This window comes from Vanacampus margaritifer, chromosome 18 (assembly GCF_051991255.1).
Source record: "Vanacampus margaritifer isolate UIUO_Vmar chromosome 18, RoL_Vmar_1.0, whole genome shotgun sequence".
NCBI lineage: Eukaryota > Metazoa > Chordata > Actinopteri > Syngnathiformes > Syngnathidae > Vanacampus > Vanacampus margaritifer.
In genome coordinates this window covers 6,794,401-6,811,598 of record NC_135449.1, presented here as the reverse complement: position 1 = coordinate 6,811,598, position 17,198 = coordinate 6,794,401, and the positions used below count along the sequence as shown (strand labels likewise).

General features: G+C 44.0%; 1 protein-coding gene across 6 annotated transcripts; it reads left to right on the top strand.

Annotated features, from left to right (window-relative positions):
- The first annotated feature begins 1,192 nt into the window (after positions 1-1,192).
- fbrs (fibrosin) lies at positions 1,193-16,593 on the top strand. 6 transcript variants are annotated; one of them, XM_077550511.1, is made up of 18 exons: positions 1,193-2,949; positions 5,037-5,213; positions 5,360-5,386; positions 5,489-5,518; positions 5,910-5,958; positions 6,663-7,002; positions 7,760-7,983; positions 8,077-8,372; positions 8,476-8,520; positions 9,087-9,185; positions 10,232-10,315; positions 10,506-10,544; positions 11,896-11,967; positions 12,052-12,205; positions 12,491-12,571; positions 12,756-12,839; positions 13,458-13,677; positions 13,825-16,593. In XM_077550511.1, the coding sequence occupies exons 1-18, from the start codon at positions 2,647-2,649 to the stop codon at positions 15,392-15,394; spliced, it is 3,894 nt and encodes a 1,297-aa protein (XP_077406637.1). In that variant the 5' UTR covers positions 1,193-2,646; the 3' UTR covers positions 15,395-16,593. The 6 variants fall into 6 exon arrangements, with proteins under 6 accessions (XP_077406637.1, XP_077406636.1, XP_077406635.1 ...); XM_077550510.1 differs by having other exon boundaries at positions 12,470-12,571; positions 13,461-13,677; XM_077550509.1 differs by having other exon boundaries at positions 12,470-12,571.
- The last annotated feature ends 605 nt before the right edge of the window (positions 16,594-17,198 follow it).

The following is a 17,198-nucleotide window of genomic DNA, read 5'->3' as shown; positions in this document are numbered from 1 at the left end:
AAAATCCTTCTGTGTTTACATACTTGGCCAATAAAGCTGATTCTGATTCTGATCTAATTCTGATAATGTTCTGGTAATGTACCTATCAATGTGTGTAACTAAGTAATGTAATCCAGTAATGATAATGGTAATGATTCTGGTAAATTTACTTAGTTTGGTGATGGTGATAATTTAAGTTCCAAATAATTTTTTGAATAATAGTGTCTTGTTTTATAATAGTTTTTTATTTTTTTATTTACATAATCTTAAAAAATACAAATATGGCAGCAAAAAATCATAACGTAAAGGGAGAAATTGTCATTAGTGTGTCATAATAGGGTAAAGGGTACTTTTTGTTGCTACAGCATACAAGTTCAATTACGACACCTGCTACATTAAAAGTACAGTCATAAACATAATATGTACTTTATAAAAAATATCGAGTAATAAAATTACATACAATATGAAACATTAAAGTTTGCATGTAATCCTCCATTCAGCATGCTGCTCCTTCTGGTGTGCCCGCCTTGGCCACTGGGAGGCAGTATTGTATAAGAGATTCATGCAGTCACTAATTTAAAGCACCATTTGTTCTCACGTCACGTCAGCGACTTGCAGTTGGCTTGGTAGGTATGCCTACACCCCGAAAAGGCATCATCCATTTGGATAGAGCACTGGCATGGCTGATTTAGAGCGCCTCATTGTTGACTGTGAGTGCATGCACATCAGGGTTGGCCAGGACTGGAAAATAAGGGGGGTAGAGGATAGCAGACTTGACAGCCAGCGTGTGGACCCGCTGGACCGGGTCTCTGCTCTGTCATTGCTGTTTTAGAGTGCCACGTTGTTGGCAGTGAGTGCATGCAAATCATGGTAAAAAAAAATCTAAAACATCAGAGGGGGAAAATAAGGGGGAAAAAGATATCAGCCTTGACTTGACAGCCAGCGTGTGAACCGGGTCTCTGCTCTGGCATTGTTGCTTAGAGCGCCTCATTGTTGGCCATGAGTGCAGTGAGAAACCAGAAGTGTCAAGAGGGGAAAAGAAGAGAGAAAAAAAAAGAGTCTAACTTGACTTAGTACAGCTAGTTTCATTTCGTCTCAAAACAACTATAATTTACACGAGCAAGTACTGTACATGTTTGTCTGGCCTCCATTTTTGCGTCTTCTTCCACACGGTGGCAGTGTGAACAAACACAAGCGGCATCAGGCACCCGTCGTACGGAGGAAGAAGACTTGCGCACACAATGCACTGCACGGCTGACAAGGGTTGCGTCTCCCCGATGTCCACGATACATTTACAATTCCGAGGAAACGTGTGAAAAGGAAGCAGCGGGGGACGCGGCGTGTCCCCCCACACATGTTTTTTTGCACACTGGATTTGGCCAGGAGATGGAATCACGAGCAGGGGACACCGGCGGCCGGTTGAACTTGTGCTAAACATTGGATCTAAACAGTGAAGGCTGCACAGAGGAGCTGCCCAGCCCGACGGGGGTTGGCCGACACCCTCGTTTATGGAAATCGACACCGAGGCTTTCAATGACGGGCCTTGAATTTTTGTTCCAAGTGATGGAAGGGGGTCAGAAGGATATGTGTGCGTGAAGGACTAATATAGCATTATTACACAAGTGATTGACAATTGTGGCTTCGCATTCTTCCAGTTTCCTTCGGAGAAAAAAAAGGGATAAACCCCCGCTAGCTAACAGCTGGATCGGCTAATGCTAACCTAGCTCTGCTGCTAACGTTACGTCTTTCTTTTGATGGGATACAAACTCAAACCATATATCGACCGTCAAACACATCAACAATTGAAAAAAAGAAACATCGACCAGGGAATATTATTCGGCCACGCGTCTGGGTGTTAGGTTGAGCGCTGCTATTGCGAAAATACGTATTTATTTTTAGGTTGTTGTCTGAATATATTGTGATGTATTGAAGTTAGCCTCGTTCGTGCTGTCTGAATTAGCAAATGCTAATTTGCTGAAGTCAACCCCAGTCTAAGTGCTTGGCAAGTGGTCGCGTTCATAGCGTTAATTGCTGCACAATTTGCTAATTAATTTGAGATTCGCGACTGAGTAATGTGGTTTTGACCTAATAACACAATGTCACGCCAGTCAGTATGTTAGCTTTCCAGTATTTGGTTTCTGGGCCTTCCTAACTAGCTAACCGTGTAATTTTTTTTGTGTTAGCTCTCAAATAAATTGTCAGCAAATTGTTGACGGAAATGTTAGTTTGCGATGGGCTGATTCTCAACACTAAACCCGCGTGAGACCGTTTAGCTGGCTTTGTCACCAATCCACCGGGTTGTCGTTTTTTGTTTACATGCTTATTCGCTTGTTTTGCCAACATCCTTGCTAGCGAGCTAATGTTAGCCATTTAGAAGATGTCTAGATCGTTGTGATTGTGTTTCACTTTCATCGTGGTTCGTTGAAAATAATTGAAATGACACTCAAATTCCGGCGAAAGAAAGGCCCCGATGCCAATAGACTATTGTTAAAGGAAGGAAAATAGTACTAGCCACTGGTTCTATTAACGTTATTTTAACTGGGGCTCCGAGCGAGGGCCCGGGGGCTGGTGTCATCTCTTTGCGGTTAGGTGCCACCTTCCACCGGACCAGGACTTGAACTAAAGTGCCTTTGGCGTCATTGGAGTTGGACAAAAGGCTTGGAGGACATGGAAGGTCCGAGCCGAAGCACTGCATCCAGGCAGAGCCGTCGCTCCCGTTCCCAGCGCGACAGGGAGCGGCGGCGGAGGAGAGTCAACCTGGCCGAGGAGCGGGCCACGTCGCTGTCGTCGGGTTCCGATCGGGAGAATCGCGGGACCAACAGCGTCCTCGGTCCGGGGGAGAAAGAGGGCCGGCCCGTTTTCGGCCGACACAGACCCCCGCGTCGGAGGAAGAGGGAGTCGGTGTCGTGTGAGGAAGACATCATTGATGGCTTCGCTATTGCCAGCTTCGTTAGCTTGGAGGCTTTGGAGGTAAATGTTACTCTTCACCAGTGTTTCCTAACCTTTATTGAGTAAGAGTAAGCACACTTTATTTTTTTTAAACACAAAACAAACAAACAAACCAAAAACAATTTGGTCTGCTTGTTACTATACCTTCCTGTCACTGATAGATGAAAAATACATTATATTACCAAACATGACAAGATTTAGCAAACATGTTCAGTCTGGTTGGAATTAACCACCAGTGCTACGCACCCAGAATTTTGAAAATTTAATGATGGGTTACAGAGAACTAGTTGTAACAATCTTTTTTTTTTTTAGATTTTTTTTGTGTTATTGCCTGTTGAAAATCACATTCCCAGTGAGTTAAACAGATGATTGATTGATTTATTTCTCAGCATATTTTTTTGCCAAGTAAAAAAACATTTTTTTCCTCTGTGGCATACTTGTTTATCTCTTAGCCTAACTAGTTGAAAATTATTGCACTAGGCTACTCACTAAAAGTTAATAATATTGGCCTCAGGATGACCCTAAAGTATAGTATAACCTAACCTCACAAGTTAACTTAATTTGAACCTCTCTAAACATTTACATTGACATTTCAACTTTTTGTGTGTGCACATTTGCAGTTCTCTATCACTTACAGGGAGCTGAATAGCAAAACTGCTAACAGATGTTTAATCCACAACTGTACCAAATTTCCTGGTTTAGTTACAATTGGTGTTTAAACAGTCCCCATCATGCTGTTGCTATTTTGACATCATGAGACAAAAGACGACACCTGACAATTGGATCAACAGTACCTTATCACTGCAAGGCTTCAAACATGTTCTCAGAGGAAAGTGGTCATTGAGCGTAGACTGTCGCAGAGTGTCATCTGCAGGTTGCAACAGAGATACAAAAAGACCGGAATAGTCACAGAAAGGCATAGAAGTTGAAGTCCTTGGAAGTTTTCGCAGATCAAACATCTGTTGTGTATTCTGCCTTTCAGACAACTGCAAGTTGTGCAAAAAGTACTGACACATTGAACAGTTGGAGTTATCACAAGTTAAGAGAAGGTCAAATTAAACTCACCTGTAAATGTGACATCTTGAAATTTTGCTCCAAAGCTCAATATCCTCAACTTTTTAGGAGTGGCGTATTCATGTGTGCGTGTCACAGTGAGGTGTTGTGTCTATCTCTTCCCATCTCACCCATTATTCTTGAACTCCTCAACTCTCGACACCATTCCTTGCTTGGAAATTACAATCCATTCAGTCAGGCCACTGATGGCTTGTGGAGAGGCCTCAATTATTCATGCGCTTATTCCGGGAGGTGTTGATAAGCTGCCAAATGGCTTTGCAAGAAAAATGCTTGTGAAATGATCCACACCAGTTTGTGTGTTTGTGTCACTGTCAAGACACTCCAGCCTCCAGTTTTTTAATATTGAATGTTTCACATTTTTAAAAATGGATTTTCCAATTTGAGTGTATTGAACTAGTGATCATCAGTAGTTGGAAATCATGAGGACATTATTGACTAATACATAAGGGGCGGAGTCATACAAAGTTGATTGATTTGAACAGATTGGTGGGCGGTAAAGGGTTACTGTCAGTCTTGATGCTAATTACAGCCAATCAGAGCGTTACCCTGGAGACAGGCACAAACAGCGGCTCTGGAGAATTCATCAGCTGCTGTTCAACTGGTCAGTGGGCTGATTCTGAGCAGACCTAAATCCATATCAAAGACATCAATTTAAATGAAGAAAAGTACTTTTGCATATAGTGCTTGTGTCATGTCATCCAGTTCTGGTTTTGTTTATGTGACAACAATAGAGCACCTTTCGAAAGGACATTTAGGGCGGAGGGAGCAATTTGTCTACAGTGGTGGTGATGAGGAAAAAAATGACTAATTGACAACCGGGCCAATGTTTAATAGCTGAAGTTATTTTTCATCATGAATGTTTGTTGAGACAGAATGTGCACACACCGCATCACAAAATACTATTCATGGTGAGGGTTCTGTTTTCATGATTGTTCAGTGCAGAGACATTACACGTCCGGTGACGATAATTCAGCCATTACTTTGCCTTCTCTGTCTCATCTTTGAGCTTACCCAAATGAACTTGCTCCCCTCAGATGGACTGCTCTATGAAGCCCAGCCAGCACAACGACATGCTGGGTAGGAGGAACAAGGGCAAGAAGGGTCCGGAGGAGAATGGCGGGGGGCCGCTGTCTGAGCCGGAGGAAGGCGTTCCGCACAGCTACTCTAGCAGCTGTTGGAACAAGAGTAGGAACAAGAGGAGGAAGATCGAGGTGAGACAATTCTTTTAGACTCTGCTGACCTGTCAGCTGAGTTCACGGTGTGCATAGATGGAATGTTTTGCTTAAATCCTAATCTACAAAAGCAATAAGTGTCATTTTAAACCATTTCAACCACTAAAATGTCTTTTCTACCCTAGGGACACCCTTTGGAGACTGGATACATTGTAAGTGTCAAGTTAAGCATTGGACATAATGTAGAATCTTTTTTTTTTTTTTTTTGGGACCAGTTCGACCATCTGATCTGTTTAACCTCACTTTTTTTTCAGTGTGACACAGAGAGTGATGCTGGAGACAAGGTATGTGCAATACTGACTCACCTGTCTTCTCACAAACAGTGGACCAGCATCAGATTCTGACTTTGATTTTGTCCCCGGTTTTGTGGTTTCAGGTTGTGTAAATTACAATTATAGCTCCCAAATGTATTCATGTAAATTTTTGGGTAAATAGTTTTTTCCCCCCCTATCAAATGTGCTCCAAAGGCACATTCGGAAACATATATAAAAAAAAAAAATCTAATTTTGTAAAGTCATTCAAAGTGCTACAACATAAAAATACTTATTTCTCAGAAAATTAGAAATCTGTTCTTCTCCGCTTTGTGAAATAATACCAGCGCGGAAATGAACTTGCTAGTTAGCTATTTATATATTTTTTTGTGTAATCAAGCAATTCCATCTTTGGTTTTTCAAGGCCTCGGACCATGACATGGATCCAGTGTTCACGGTCAGCACCAGAAAAGGTTGGTGGATCATTATGTGCTGCACCCACATGACTGGAATCCACACCAGTATAACCATTACCTGATGCGTGAGGTTAAATTTAGATCTGACGAGATGACTCTCATGCAGCGAGGGACATTTTTTATTTATTTTTTTCCTACAGGAGACTGGCATATTTCCATGAAAAGGTTCTCACCAGTTGACAAACTGGTTTACTGAATAATGTATTTGATGACCGATATAACCATTAGACACATATTTCTTTCATGTGTAATGTATCCAACCGCAGTGATCTTTTACAAACTAGACGCTCCATCTTGAGGTGTGGAAATTAATTTCTTCAGGTCGTTTTTCCAGGGTGTGAGTCCCAAAAAGTGGCACCAACTGCAAAAGTACAGAGCCCATTTTTGACAAAGTCAGGATTAGAAAGTACAGAAATCTGTTTTTAAAATGTAGGGAAGAAAAACGAAAAGTTAGAAAAACAAATACAAGATACCTGATAAATCTGCTCAAGAACAATAACACATTATTTGAACCTGATTGCTTTCCTCTTTATAGCCTGTCTCTTTTAAATGAATTGTATAACATTTGATCATGGTTGTTGTTGTTTTATATATATATATATTTTAAAAAAAAAGTATATGAATTGGATGCTGGAGTAGATTAATGAAGGCCACCTGCTTGACGCTAGATTTCTTTTTCTTTTCTTTTTTTCTTCTTCAAGTTGTTGAGCCTCCTCCGCCCTCAACCGTGGGCAAAAGCTGCCCGGGCATGCCGGCGCGGAGTGGCGTCCCGCGCTTGATGGTGACGCCCAGAGTGTCTGGCCTGGAGCGCAGTCAGGAGAAAAGCCTGGAATCGCATTTCCCAGAGGCCGTTTCGTCTTCTACCTCTTCCGCCTCATTTTCGCGCCTGCCTTCCCGCTCCCCGGCCTCAGCGGCAATGCCGGTTCCCAGGCCCGGCGCCGTCAACGGCAATGGCGGCCGCCACCACAACGGCAGCCCCCCGCTGTCCAAACCGATGCCCTTTCTCACCTTGCCGGGACGGTCTCACACCCTTTACAACAGGTTTGTTTTGCTTGTCAATGTTCACTTGAGGTGGGAGTAGGTCACGTGTGTACGTCGCCATTGGGCCAGTCATACAGTCTTAAGTCAGTCACAGAATATTTTCAGACGTTAGTCATTTTGCAGTCAATATCTGTACAATCACTTACATTTTAACAGTCCCAAACCATTCTCTGTATTGTTGATTATTCTATTGGCGTCTCAGCTTTAAACTATGGCATTAACATAGCTTACAACTGTGTGGGTTTTATAGTGATGGATAAAGTTAGAGTTGAAGTTGCTGTGTCTCTTGTAGTATTGGATAGATCACTGTAAAAAGTAATTGGTTATGCTAATTATGTTCCCCAAAAAGTAATTGAATTAGTACAGGAAACACTATGCAATAAAACCTATGGAACTGATTTAACCAATAAATCAGTAAATGCAGATATTCAAATGTATACAGGTAAGATTTGTGAAGTCACGTTTAATTAAACAAAAAAAAATAGGGCGACTTTAAGCTGCTCAAGCAGAAAATGTAATTTCGAATCGCTACTGCCATCTGTGGCCGAAAAATGAAACTGCACACTCCCTTCTTCACGTATGCCACACCCGCAGACAGAGGGTGGGAAATTCAAACCCGAATTCAGTCTGAAAACTGTTTTAACTATTTCAATTGTTACAAAGAGCAGCTTTAAGTTGGACCCAAGTCAAGTCATGTGACTTGAGTCCTTCGCCTCTGGTTGGTCGTGTCAAAAGTGAGTGTCGTTTTGGTCTCCAGGAGCAACACTCCAGTCAAAACTGCGTCTGTTGCGTCGTCTTCATCTTCCATGCGCCCTCCAACTCCTTCCACCAGTGTGTCCATGTCCTACATCCGGGGTGCAGGGTCCTCGGGGCCCCTCCGACCTCCATCTCGGGCCAACTCGGGAGCCTTGTTTACTTCTTCACCAGGCCTGCCTCCCCCTCCTCCTCTACTACAGGGCCCTTCTCACTCATCAGCAGCAGGTACAGTAAAAAAAGAAGAGGGAACCTTACTCACTTTACAATCAGGAAGAGATTTTAATTGTGTTTCTAACACTGTAACGCGATTCACCACAGACCAGGAAATGCTGCGGCAGAATTTAAACTCTCACTTCCTGAACGCACAAGAGCGCGAGGGCAGGCGTAGCGCTCCGGGGGCCGAAGGTAGTAACGCCGCCGTGGGCCGCTCGACTCCCGGCGGCGCGTCGGCGTCCAGTTCCACGCCGGGATCGACGGGCCGGACGTCCCAGAACCAGCAAAGCGTCCAGCCGCTGGCTTACCAGTTCCATCAGCACAACCACCAGCACCAACATACGCACACGCACCAACACTTCACGCCCTTCCTGCACCCCACCGCCACCGCCCCGCCCCTGGTGAGGCGCATCCTTGTCATATGTCAAATTCCAGCCTGTCTGGAATTTGGAATGAGTTCCATGTTTGTGTTGTTTAACCCTTCTGCTATTTTTACCTTTTCAGTTTGATAAGTACCCCAGCAAAATGGAAGGGCTGTACCGGCATCCTGTAAGTAACAATGATGACACAAAAAATGATTTGCCCCTTATCCTTTTTTTTTTTTTTGCTTATTATTGTTACACCTAAATATTTTGAATCATCAAGCTATTTTTTAACATGGACTACCCAAGTAAATATAGAAGTAAATATTGAATAAAGAATAGAATCCAATTTAGATGCTGTGGTTTGAAAATAAACCGACAATTTATGCTCAAACTCTACAATCTGACTGAATAACAACAATTATGCCACAAACAGTCAGTCAGAATTTCTCCACAGCGATGCTGACTCATCACCAGATATTGCAAATATTTGATTTCAGTTATTCTGGCCAAGGGTGGCACAGCAACTTATTATGTACAGAGGCCAAATACTTCACACTTTCATAGAGGGGGCAGGCACATAAATTGGGATTTTCAACATTTAGAAATTATATATTTACTTGAGTTGTCCTTGTCAGATATTTAAATGTAATTAGATATACAATAAAAGACAGGAATTAGGAAGGCTGCTCATACTTTTTCCCTGCTCGATTTGAATCTTTTGAGTGGTCATGAATGTGTCTGTCATGACAGTTTTTCCCGCAATACCCGCCGCCGCCGCCCTCAGTGCCCAATATCCAGCCTGTGATTCCTCCCACCTTCAGCTCCTTGCAAGGAGCATTCCAGCCAAAGGTGAGAAAAACTTTGAACGTCTTTCATGCCTGCTGTGAATCCGTCCTAAGTGATGAGCTCATGAGGAATCCGGCTGATTGTTCGCCTCCAGTTTAGAAAAGGACACGCAAGACTTAGTCATGGCCTCATGTTGATAAACACGTATGACAGTTTGACACAGTTGAACATTTTTGGTGGGGGTAAACGGGATGAGATGTCCTTTTGAAGTCATGATAGCTTTTGGAAGGAGTGTGGAAGTAAAGATCCAATCTAATTCCGTATTGCTTAATCATCCGATCACTCTGAATGCATGTTGAGGCCTGGTCTAGACACATGATACTGGCTTCACTTTGGGCTGGGTGATGTGTCTTTGAAATAAAATGGGTTTCCCCTTCCCTTAAAGGGGAAGTCACCCCCCCCCCCCCCCCAAAAAAAATCTTGACATTAATATGTTCTATGTATGCAGCCCCACTATCGAGCAGTTTTTATCAATATCAGAAGACAGCCATTTTGCCACGTGCTGTTGACTGAAAATCACTATTTTTCTGAAGCCCAGCTGTGATTGGTTGCTTCCTGAGACCTGAGCAACTGTGATGAATAAGAAATGTTTTGAGTTTGACTTCCCCTTTAATGGAAATAATAAATAATGATGACAGTCGATAATATTCTGTACAGTGGACCCTTGTTATGCGCGTTTTGAATTTGAACTCATAAGTCACAATTTGGTACTGAGTCTGACACTGTTGGTCAATCCACATGTGTGGGTGTTATTTATTTTTTTATACAAATTATTGACCTATCTAAAGTTTTGAAAATGGCTTGATCTCTTTGATGATGCAATGTTAAATGGTTGAACAAACATGCCCTTTTGGGGGTTCTCCTGAAAAGTGACTAGACTATTTTGGAGCTACAAAATATATGTTCTTTATCGTGTATTTTCGCCAATTGTGTATGTAATGTAATGTAATCGCCCAGCTCGACTATCAGTTGCATTGCAAGTGTAGATGTGAGAAGTTGTTGATTCACTGGTTTACCGGCGGCGCTTGACATTTTGTTTTGTGCGACAGCCTCTTGTCCCTCAGGGAACCGCTCCGGATCTGAGCGCTCGCCTCGGGGTCGTGCCGCACCATCTGCAGCCCAAAGATCACCGGGTAAGGACCGCCTTGGTGTCAAGTCAGTCTCTGTCGTTTCTACAGCGACATCACATTTTCTATTGCGCCACAATATGTGGCCCGTCGGGTTGTTTCTACTTCAACCTAAGACAAATGTCAAAGTCTTTCTCCCTATGCAGTGTGAGAGATGTGGATTAAAAGTGTTTTTTACAACTGTGCTCTCTCGTAGCTAACTGATCCATTTGGGACATCGTTGAAAATCAGTAATGTAAGCACCAACAGATTTTGAATTCACTGGCTCAGCTTATCTGTACTTTCTCACTGCTTCATTCACACCGCACTAACCTCACACATGTTGGCTCGCTAATGCTCGTTCAATGGCCTTGCACATTAGTTAGATATTTCAGACGTCATCATGCTCTGACTTCTCCTGTCCCCACTATGGCCGCTCTCACTTGTAATAGTAAAAATATGTTGAGGATGACTTAGAAACGTGCATTGAGTGCTGGTGAATTAGCCAGGGGTGAGCAAAGTATGGTTCAGGGACCACATACAATACAATACATGCCATGTCCTTTAATCCGGCCCACAGAGCATTTACTTTGTAAAAAGTCCTGTAATATATATATTTTTAATTTAGCTACCCCCCCCCCCCCCCTTAACTAATTTGCTCCCCAAAACTTATAAATAACCTACATTTTAAATGATGTAACTCTCCCAAATACATATTTATACATTTTTTAAAATGTTTTTTTTTTTATGCTAGAGCATACAGAAGGCTTTTCCGCAGCCTCTCAATGGTAGTTATTACAAAAACGAACCAGCAGGTGGCAGCAGAGTAGAAGAGATCAACCAGGGCCATGTTGAAAACAAACAGGTTTACCCACAGTTCTAAGCAGATTTGTGAATAATGATGAAACTTAGCTATATTCCAATGCTAATTGCTGAAAAACGGAAACAGATAGAAATATACTTTTTTTCCTGGTGAAAGAAGAGACTCTAATCTTTCTTTTGGTAGGTTCCATGGCTTAATTGCTATAGAACACAATATTCTGTGGGCCTTGCAAAATCAGTCAAATTCCAGTAAAATAGCCGGGAGCGAAGGCCATCAATCACTTCATTGAAAATGGCTGGGAGTGAATGAGTTAAGTAAAAAAACAAAATTGTGTTAGCAATTTTTAAAAGTATTTATAATTGGTTGATTGATTTGTTGTGTATAAAAAAATAAAGTTAAATAAAATGAAAAATTTGACTTGTTAAATGTTTTATGGACGTATCAGAAAATTAATTATAAACAATGAAAATTAATTTTATTTTTAAACTATTTTACTGATAAATTTGCCTTTTGTATTTGTTTTATTTAGTAATTGGTTAAGTAAAATTTCAAAATGATACATTAAAATGAATCGGAATGCATTATTTTCTTAATAAATATATATTTTTTAAACTTCACTCTTTGATTGACATGGCCTACTGTTTTAAAAATCAAACGTGGCCCTTGAGAACTCAAGTTTGCCCACCACTGGAGTAGACAGTCAGAAAAGCAAACATGTCTATGATCATGTAATTAAAGACAAGATTGATTGATTAACAAAGACAACTTGTTTTTGTGGCTGCAGAAATCTGGAAAATGGTGTGCTATGCATGTATATGTGGCCTGGATGATCCTGAGCCATCAGAAAAAAGTAAAGGTACGTCACTATAGTAAGAACACTTCTACACCCTCCCCACTACATAGGTTTGATTTTTCACTGTCATCTTTTTTCCCCCCGCAGCTGATGCAGGCTGATCCTCACAAGTTGGACTTCCGCAGTGACCTGCTGGCCCGTCTTCCTGGAGCCGGTGGACTCGGCCCCATGGGGCCCATTGCAGGGCCCCTGCCTCCAAGTCACGACCTGACCAGACCTCCCAGTCTCTTCTCTGCGACAGGTGAACCCAACCGACCAGCACTTGTAGATTTTATATCGAGAAACTCTCTGTTAGCTGTTCGTATCTTTAAATGTTTGTAAACCGTGATTATTACTATTATTTTTTTGCCTTCATCTTTGCTGTTGTAGTTTGAATTTGTGAAGTGTGAGTTCAAAATGTTTACTTATTGAAGTATTTAAAAAAAAAAAAAATCACTATCAGATGTGCTTTGCAGCGGACTCTGTCATAGTTTGGAGGACTGAATATGATGGTTTTTGTCTTTAGACTCACGTTACCTTCCTGCAGGTGCCGTCAATCCGTCCTCGGGGCCTTTTATCGCCCCATCAGCGCCGCACTCGTCTTTCCTTGCTCCAGCTGCACATTTGGGTAAGAGTGTGGCGTCTTAATTGTACGGTGTTGTTTTGATGCACACTTTTGAAAGATTCACTGGCTAACTATTGGGGTTGCGTTGCGGTCTAAATAAAAGGAATCTGCTTAGCGTCAGCATAGAAAGCCAGTGGAGAGGAATTAAAAACAGTCATCTTGATGCATATGTGCGTGCATATTTTAGATCCATATGGCCGATCTCAACCCTTTACCCCGCTGGGAGCCCTCGGTTCTGGTGCCTTTGGAGGACTCGGAAGCCCAACGCTTGGTCAGTCTCATCGTGTTGGCTTCTGCTTGACTTTAATAAACCTCACACTGGCCTCATCTTGACTACAAAAGCAAGCTGTAGGAGTGATTCTTATGTCAGATAATCAGCTCAGTTATAAGTTGTGGGGGATATGCTCCAAACCCACCAGTTAATAGGTGAAACTTCTATTTAGAGGGACCGTATCATTTTTTAAACATAGTTTTACCCCTCCCACACGCACATTTAAAAATTCTATAACAACACTTCCATTTTTTTAAAGAGGCAAGGTGTGCTTGCTTCTAGTTGGTTGTCACTCCGTTGTAGTGAATGTAAAACTGACATTAAAAAAATAATTTAACATTGTGTATTCAAAAACCAGAACGTTCAATCTATATATTAAAATAAAGTCTGCTATCATAATGCTAACATACAGCACAAGATATGCTAACATAAATTAGCATATACGTTATGGTAATTATAAACCTTCAAACTCAGACTTGCCCGGATAGTGTAAAAACGCATAAAAAAATAATAAAATAAATCGCTTAAAAAAATTGGCAATATCGCAAGGGCACAGTGTAAATAAAGTATATCAAAAAGACAAGAATTCAAAATTAACCGACAAACTTTGGTTTGCAGCAGGCTCCATGTTCGGTCCTAAGGACTCACCTGCCAGCGTGGTGGGGAGCTTGTCCAATGCTTCCAATCACCACGACCCGTGGAACCGCCTTCACGGCACGCCATCGGGCTTCCCGGCGGGCCCCAGCTGGGCCAGGGGAGGCGACAAGCGGGACGAGAGGGATCGCGCCAAGGACGGCGAGCGGAGAGACATACCGCACATCAAAGATGAAAAGGACAGGTAGGATATCACGATTTTAACATTGACTAAATGCTATGAGAATAGTGGTTTTGAATTGGCATTAGGATTATGAGGGAATCCTTGGAAAAGTGTCCTGTCTTGACCCAATGCCGATGGCCTTGATTTTCCATATGAACTGTTTTGCAGAGACAACATGCTGTATGGCCGTCCACCTGTGAGGATGTCTCCTGTGGGGCCCTCCTTCAAGCCCCGCAGTAGCACCCCCATCTCTCACATCAACGGCCACAGCAGCTCCCTGGGCGGTACAGGCGGGCCCGTTGAGGACTTGACTCGCAGCCTGAGCAGAGACCGAGAACGCGAGCGGGACCGAGACGGGGACAAGAGGCCGCTGCCGACTGTGTCTTCACGGGGGCTTCCCCTCAGCTCTTCCACTTTAGTAGCAGACAGGGACAGGCCGCGGTCTTCCTCTTCCTCCGTGCTCAACACCCCGCCGCCCGCCATCCGCTCGGCCCAATCACCACTGGACCTTTACCCCCGCCCGCTAGGCCCGGCAGCACACGTCCATCACAGCGAACACTCCCAAAGAGACGGCAGCCTCCCCACATCCTCGGCGGCTTCTGCCTCCGTCACTTCTTTATCTCAGGCTAAGAAGTCTGATCGGACCACAACGCCTGTCTCCAAGCCCTCCCTCCTCCTGCCGCCGGTTAAAGTGAAGGAGGAGCGCAAAGAGGAGCCAGAGCACATCCCCATCTCCCTGCCTGTCCCGCAAGTCAACAACACTTTCGAGCGCCCCAACAGCCACCCACACCACCACAGCTCCGGTACGCCCTCATCTTCTCTTTCACTGACTCCCACTCCGGGTGTCCCCCTGCCGCCTCCCACTCCCAACCCGCCTTCCCATCTTTCCCTGCTTAATCGCTCCCGGGCTATCGAAGCCTATTTGGGTAGCGCAGCAGGTTCCGGTTTGGTAGTGGGCCCGGGTGGGGAACGTTTCACCCACGGGGCACCACAGGGACCGCCGCAAGGTCCACACAGCTTCACGTGGGATCCCTGGAGGGAGTTTGCAGCCCAACAGCATCAGCAACATCGAAGGGAGGCTATGGCACTTCGTTCCGACCCGCACCTCGCCCTGCGTTCTGATCCCCACTTGGCGCGGCTCCTCCAGCACCAGCACCACCTCCTGGAGGCGGAGAGGGCGGCGGCCATTGCCGGGCCACACCACCCTTCCACATCCACCGCCTCCAACCAGGCAATCCGCCAGGAGATCGCCCTCATGGCGCACCACTTTGACCGGCCTCACCAGCTGGGACCGCCGGGTGGGGGTCTAATGGATGAGGAGCAGCGCGCACAAATCCTACGGGAAGACTTTGAGAGAGCGCGCTTTTTCGGCATGCACCACCACCTCCCGCCCAGCTCCCACCTCTCCAGCCCCTCTCATGCTGCTACCGCTGCTCACCTGGAGCAGATGCACCCTGGCCTTTTGTCCCACCACCTGCCTCCGGGGGCCGCCGCCGCTGCCGCCCAGCATCACGCGTCTCTGTACCCACGTCTGGGCCCACTTAACACACACCACGTGCCCAACGGCATCCTGGCGAAAACGCCCGCGGGTTTGGTGGGAGCTCTGGCAATGGGGGCGCCGCCGCCTCTCATTCCGTCCATTACCAGCCGGGCGTCCACGCCGCCCCGCGGTTCCAGACTGATGGGCCCCGGGGAGCTGGCGCTGTTCGGCGCCCACAAAGACGGAGAGTCCAGATAGTACAGGTTGAAGGAGATGAAGGGAAATGTCAGGATCACTGTGCTGCTTGCTAACGCAGTCTCTCACGTCACAAAGTAGTCCCAGCGAGCGGAGCCTCGCTGCTGGTAGAGATGCAAGACTCACCGAGGTGTTACCAGTGCAATTTAGACTACATTATGGACAGCCGTTTTGAGCATTCATCCTGGATAGCCATCTTAGCATTCACGTACTAGTATGCTTTTTGTCCGTACAAGTAAGGCAATTCATTATAAGGATGATACATTATAAAATATTATTCGATGTGGTTAACGATCCAAAACTACACTTGTTGACAACGACGTGCTACAAAAGAGCTCAATTGTACTGTAATATAGTTGTCCTACTAGTATGCCGAAGGTGTCCTGTTAATTGAGAGGACTAAGATCATACTAGAACATGGACCTTAAAAGGGACATCAAATAAATGTCCAAATAGCTTAATTGAATATCCTATTTGGTTGTCTTACTAGTAAGGACAAAGTGTAGTACATAGACTTTAAGATGGATAGTAAAAATTTCAAATGAATGCTCAAACGGCTTTCCATGCTACATTGTGTGCATCTGACTATTTTTTTTAAACTTTTTTTCTGTGGGCAGTTGGTTACTGCAGGGCCGTTGTTGGCGGGACACTTTTTGTTGACTTTTAAACTAGCCTTTTTCCGCGTTGATCAGCAGTGACATCCAGAGGCATGAGCACCTGAAAATGTGTCAAGAATTCAGATTCGCATAGGGGGTCGGGTGACTCAGGTCAAATAATCCGTAAAACGCGGTGCTGGGGAGGACAGTGAAACATGAAAAGGTTCAAAGTGGCACGCTGTGTTTGTGTGTATGTTTGTAGTTGTGAAAAGACAGAATATTGATGAGACCAATCCATGAGTCAGTTATTGTACCTCAGTTTCTTGCTTTACCCAAAAATCCAAGAACCCCAAAGCCTCAGCGTCATGGAACATGAGATTCATCCTTTTTCGGTTTGTTTTGGGCTTGTTTAGTTCCCGGAGGATGGATGGCGAAATGAACTGTGCAACGCTGTGTTCACTTGCACAGCGTTTTTAGAGCTTCCTCCGTTTCCCACTCTCCTCTGGACGATACGATCAGGACCAGATTATAGTAGTCTAGACAAAATGCCTTTGTAATTATTATTCTCAACATTATCTTCTATAATAATAAATATATTCACTGTTATGTTATTGTCATTGTTTCAGGTATGCACCAGTACTCTCTCTCTCTCCCCCAGGTAGTAATACTGCACATCACGCAAAAGGCTTGCTTCACACTAAAGGTCGAAATGCTGGTGAAGTGCAGCCTTTGGACTCTTCAAGGATCTCATCTCTGCCTTTATTGCGCTCACAGGGAGATTTGACTGTGTGTTCTATCCATTTGGGACGATGTTGTGTAGAGCCTTGTACAGTAAGATTTGGAAACACAGTTTGTGTCGCTGACTAACAAATGAGTTATATACATGGATGAGTGGGACTTCTGCTGAAGAACTGAAAAGGCATAGGCTGCAAAGGACATCCACAGTGGACGTATTGAGAGGGGAAAAACTGGGTCGATTATTTTAATATGACCATTTTATACCTTTCCAATCCCTCCCCTAGAGACCACAAAGATTAATTATTAAATGAACTGTTGTTTACTCTCGTGTGGGTCTTTTGTTATACTCTTCTAAATCGACGGATTAAATAGACCTTTATTCAGTCAAGTAAGTAAAAAAGGAATAAATGTCTTAACTTGATATTGACTAAAATGCGTGTAGCTATATTTAGTTTAAGGAAACCTGTTACAGG

Bases quoted from the DNA above. Each gene is read 5' to 3' on its own strand.
- fbrs (XM_077550509.1), top strand. From the start codon at position 2,647: ATGGAAGGTCCGAGCCGAAGCACTGCATCCAGGCAGAGCCGTCGCTCC. The intron at 5,519-5,909 runs GTATGTGCAATA...TGGTTTTTCAAG, and splicing joins AGAGTGATGCTGGAGACAAG to GCCTCGGACCATGACATGGA. The intron at 11,968-12,051 runs GTACGTCACTAT...TTCCCCCCGCAG, and splicing joins GCCATCAGAAAAAAGTAAAG to CTGATGCAGGCTGATCCTCA.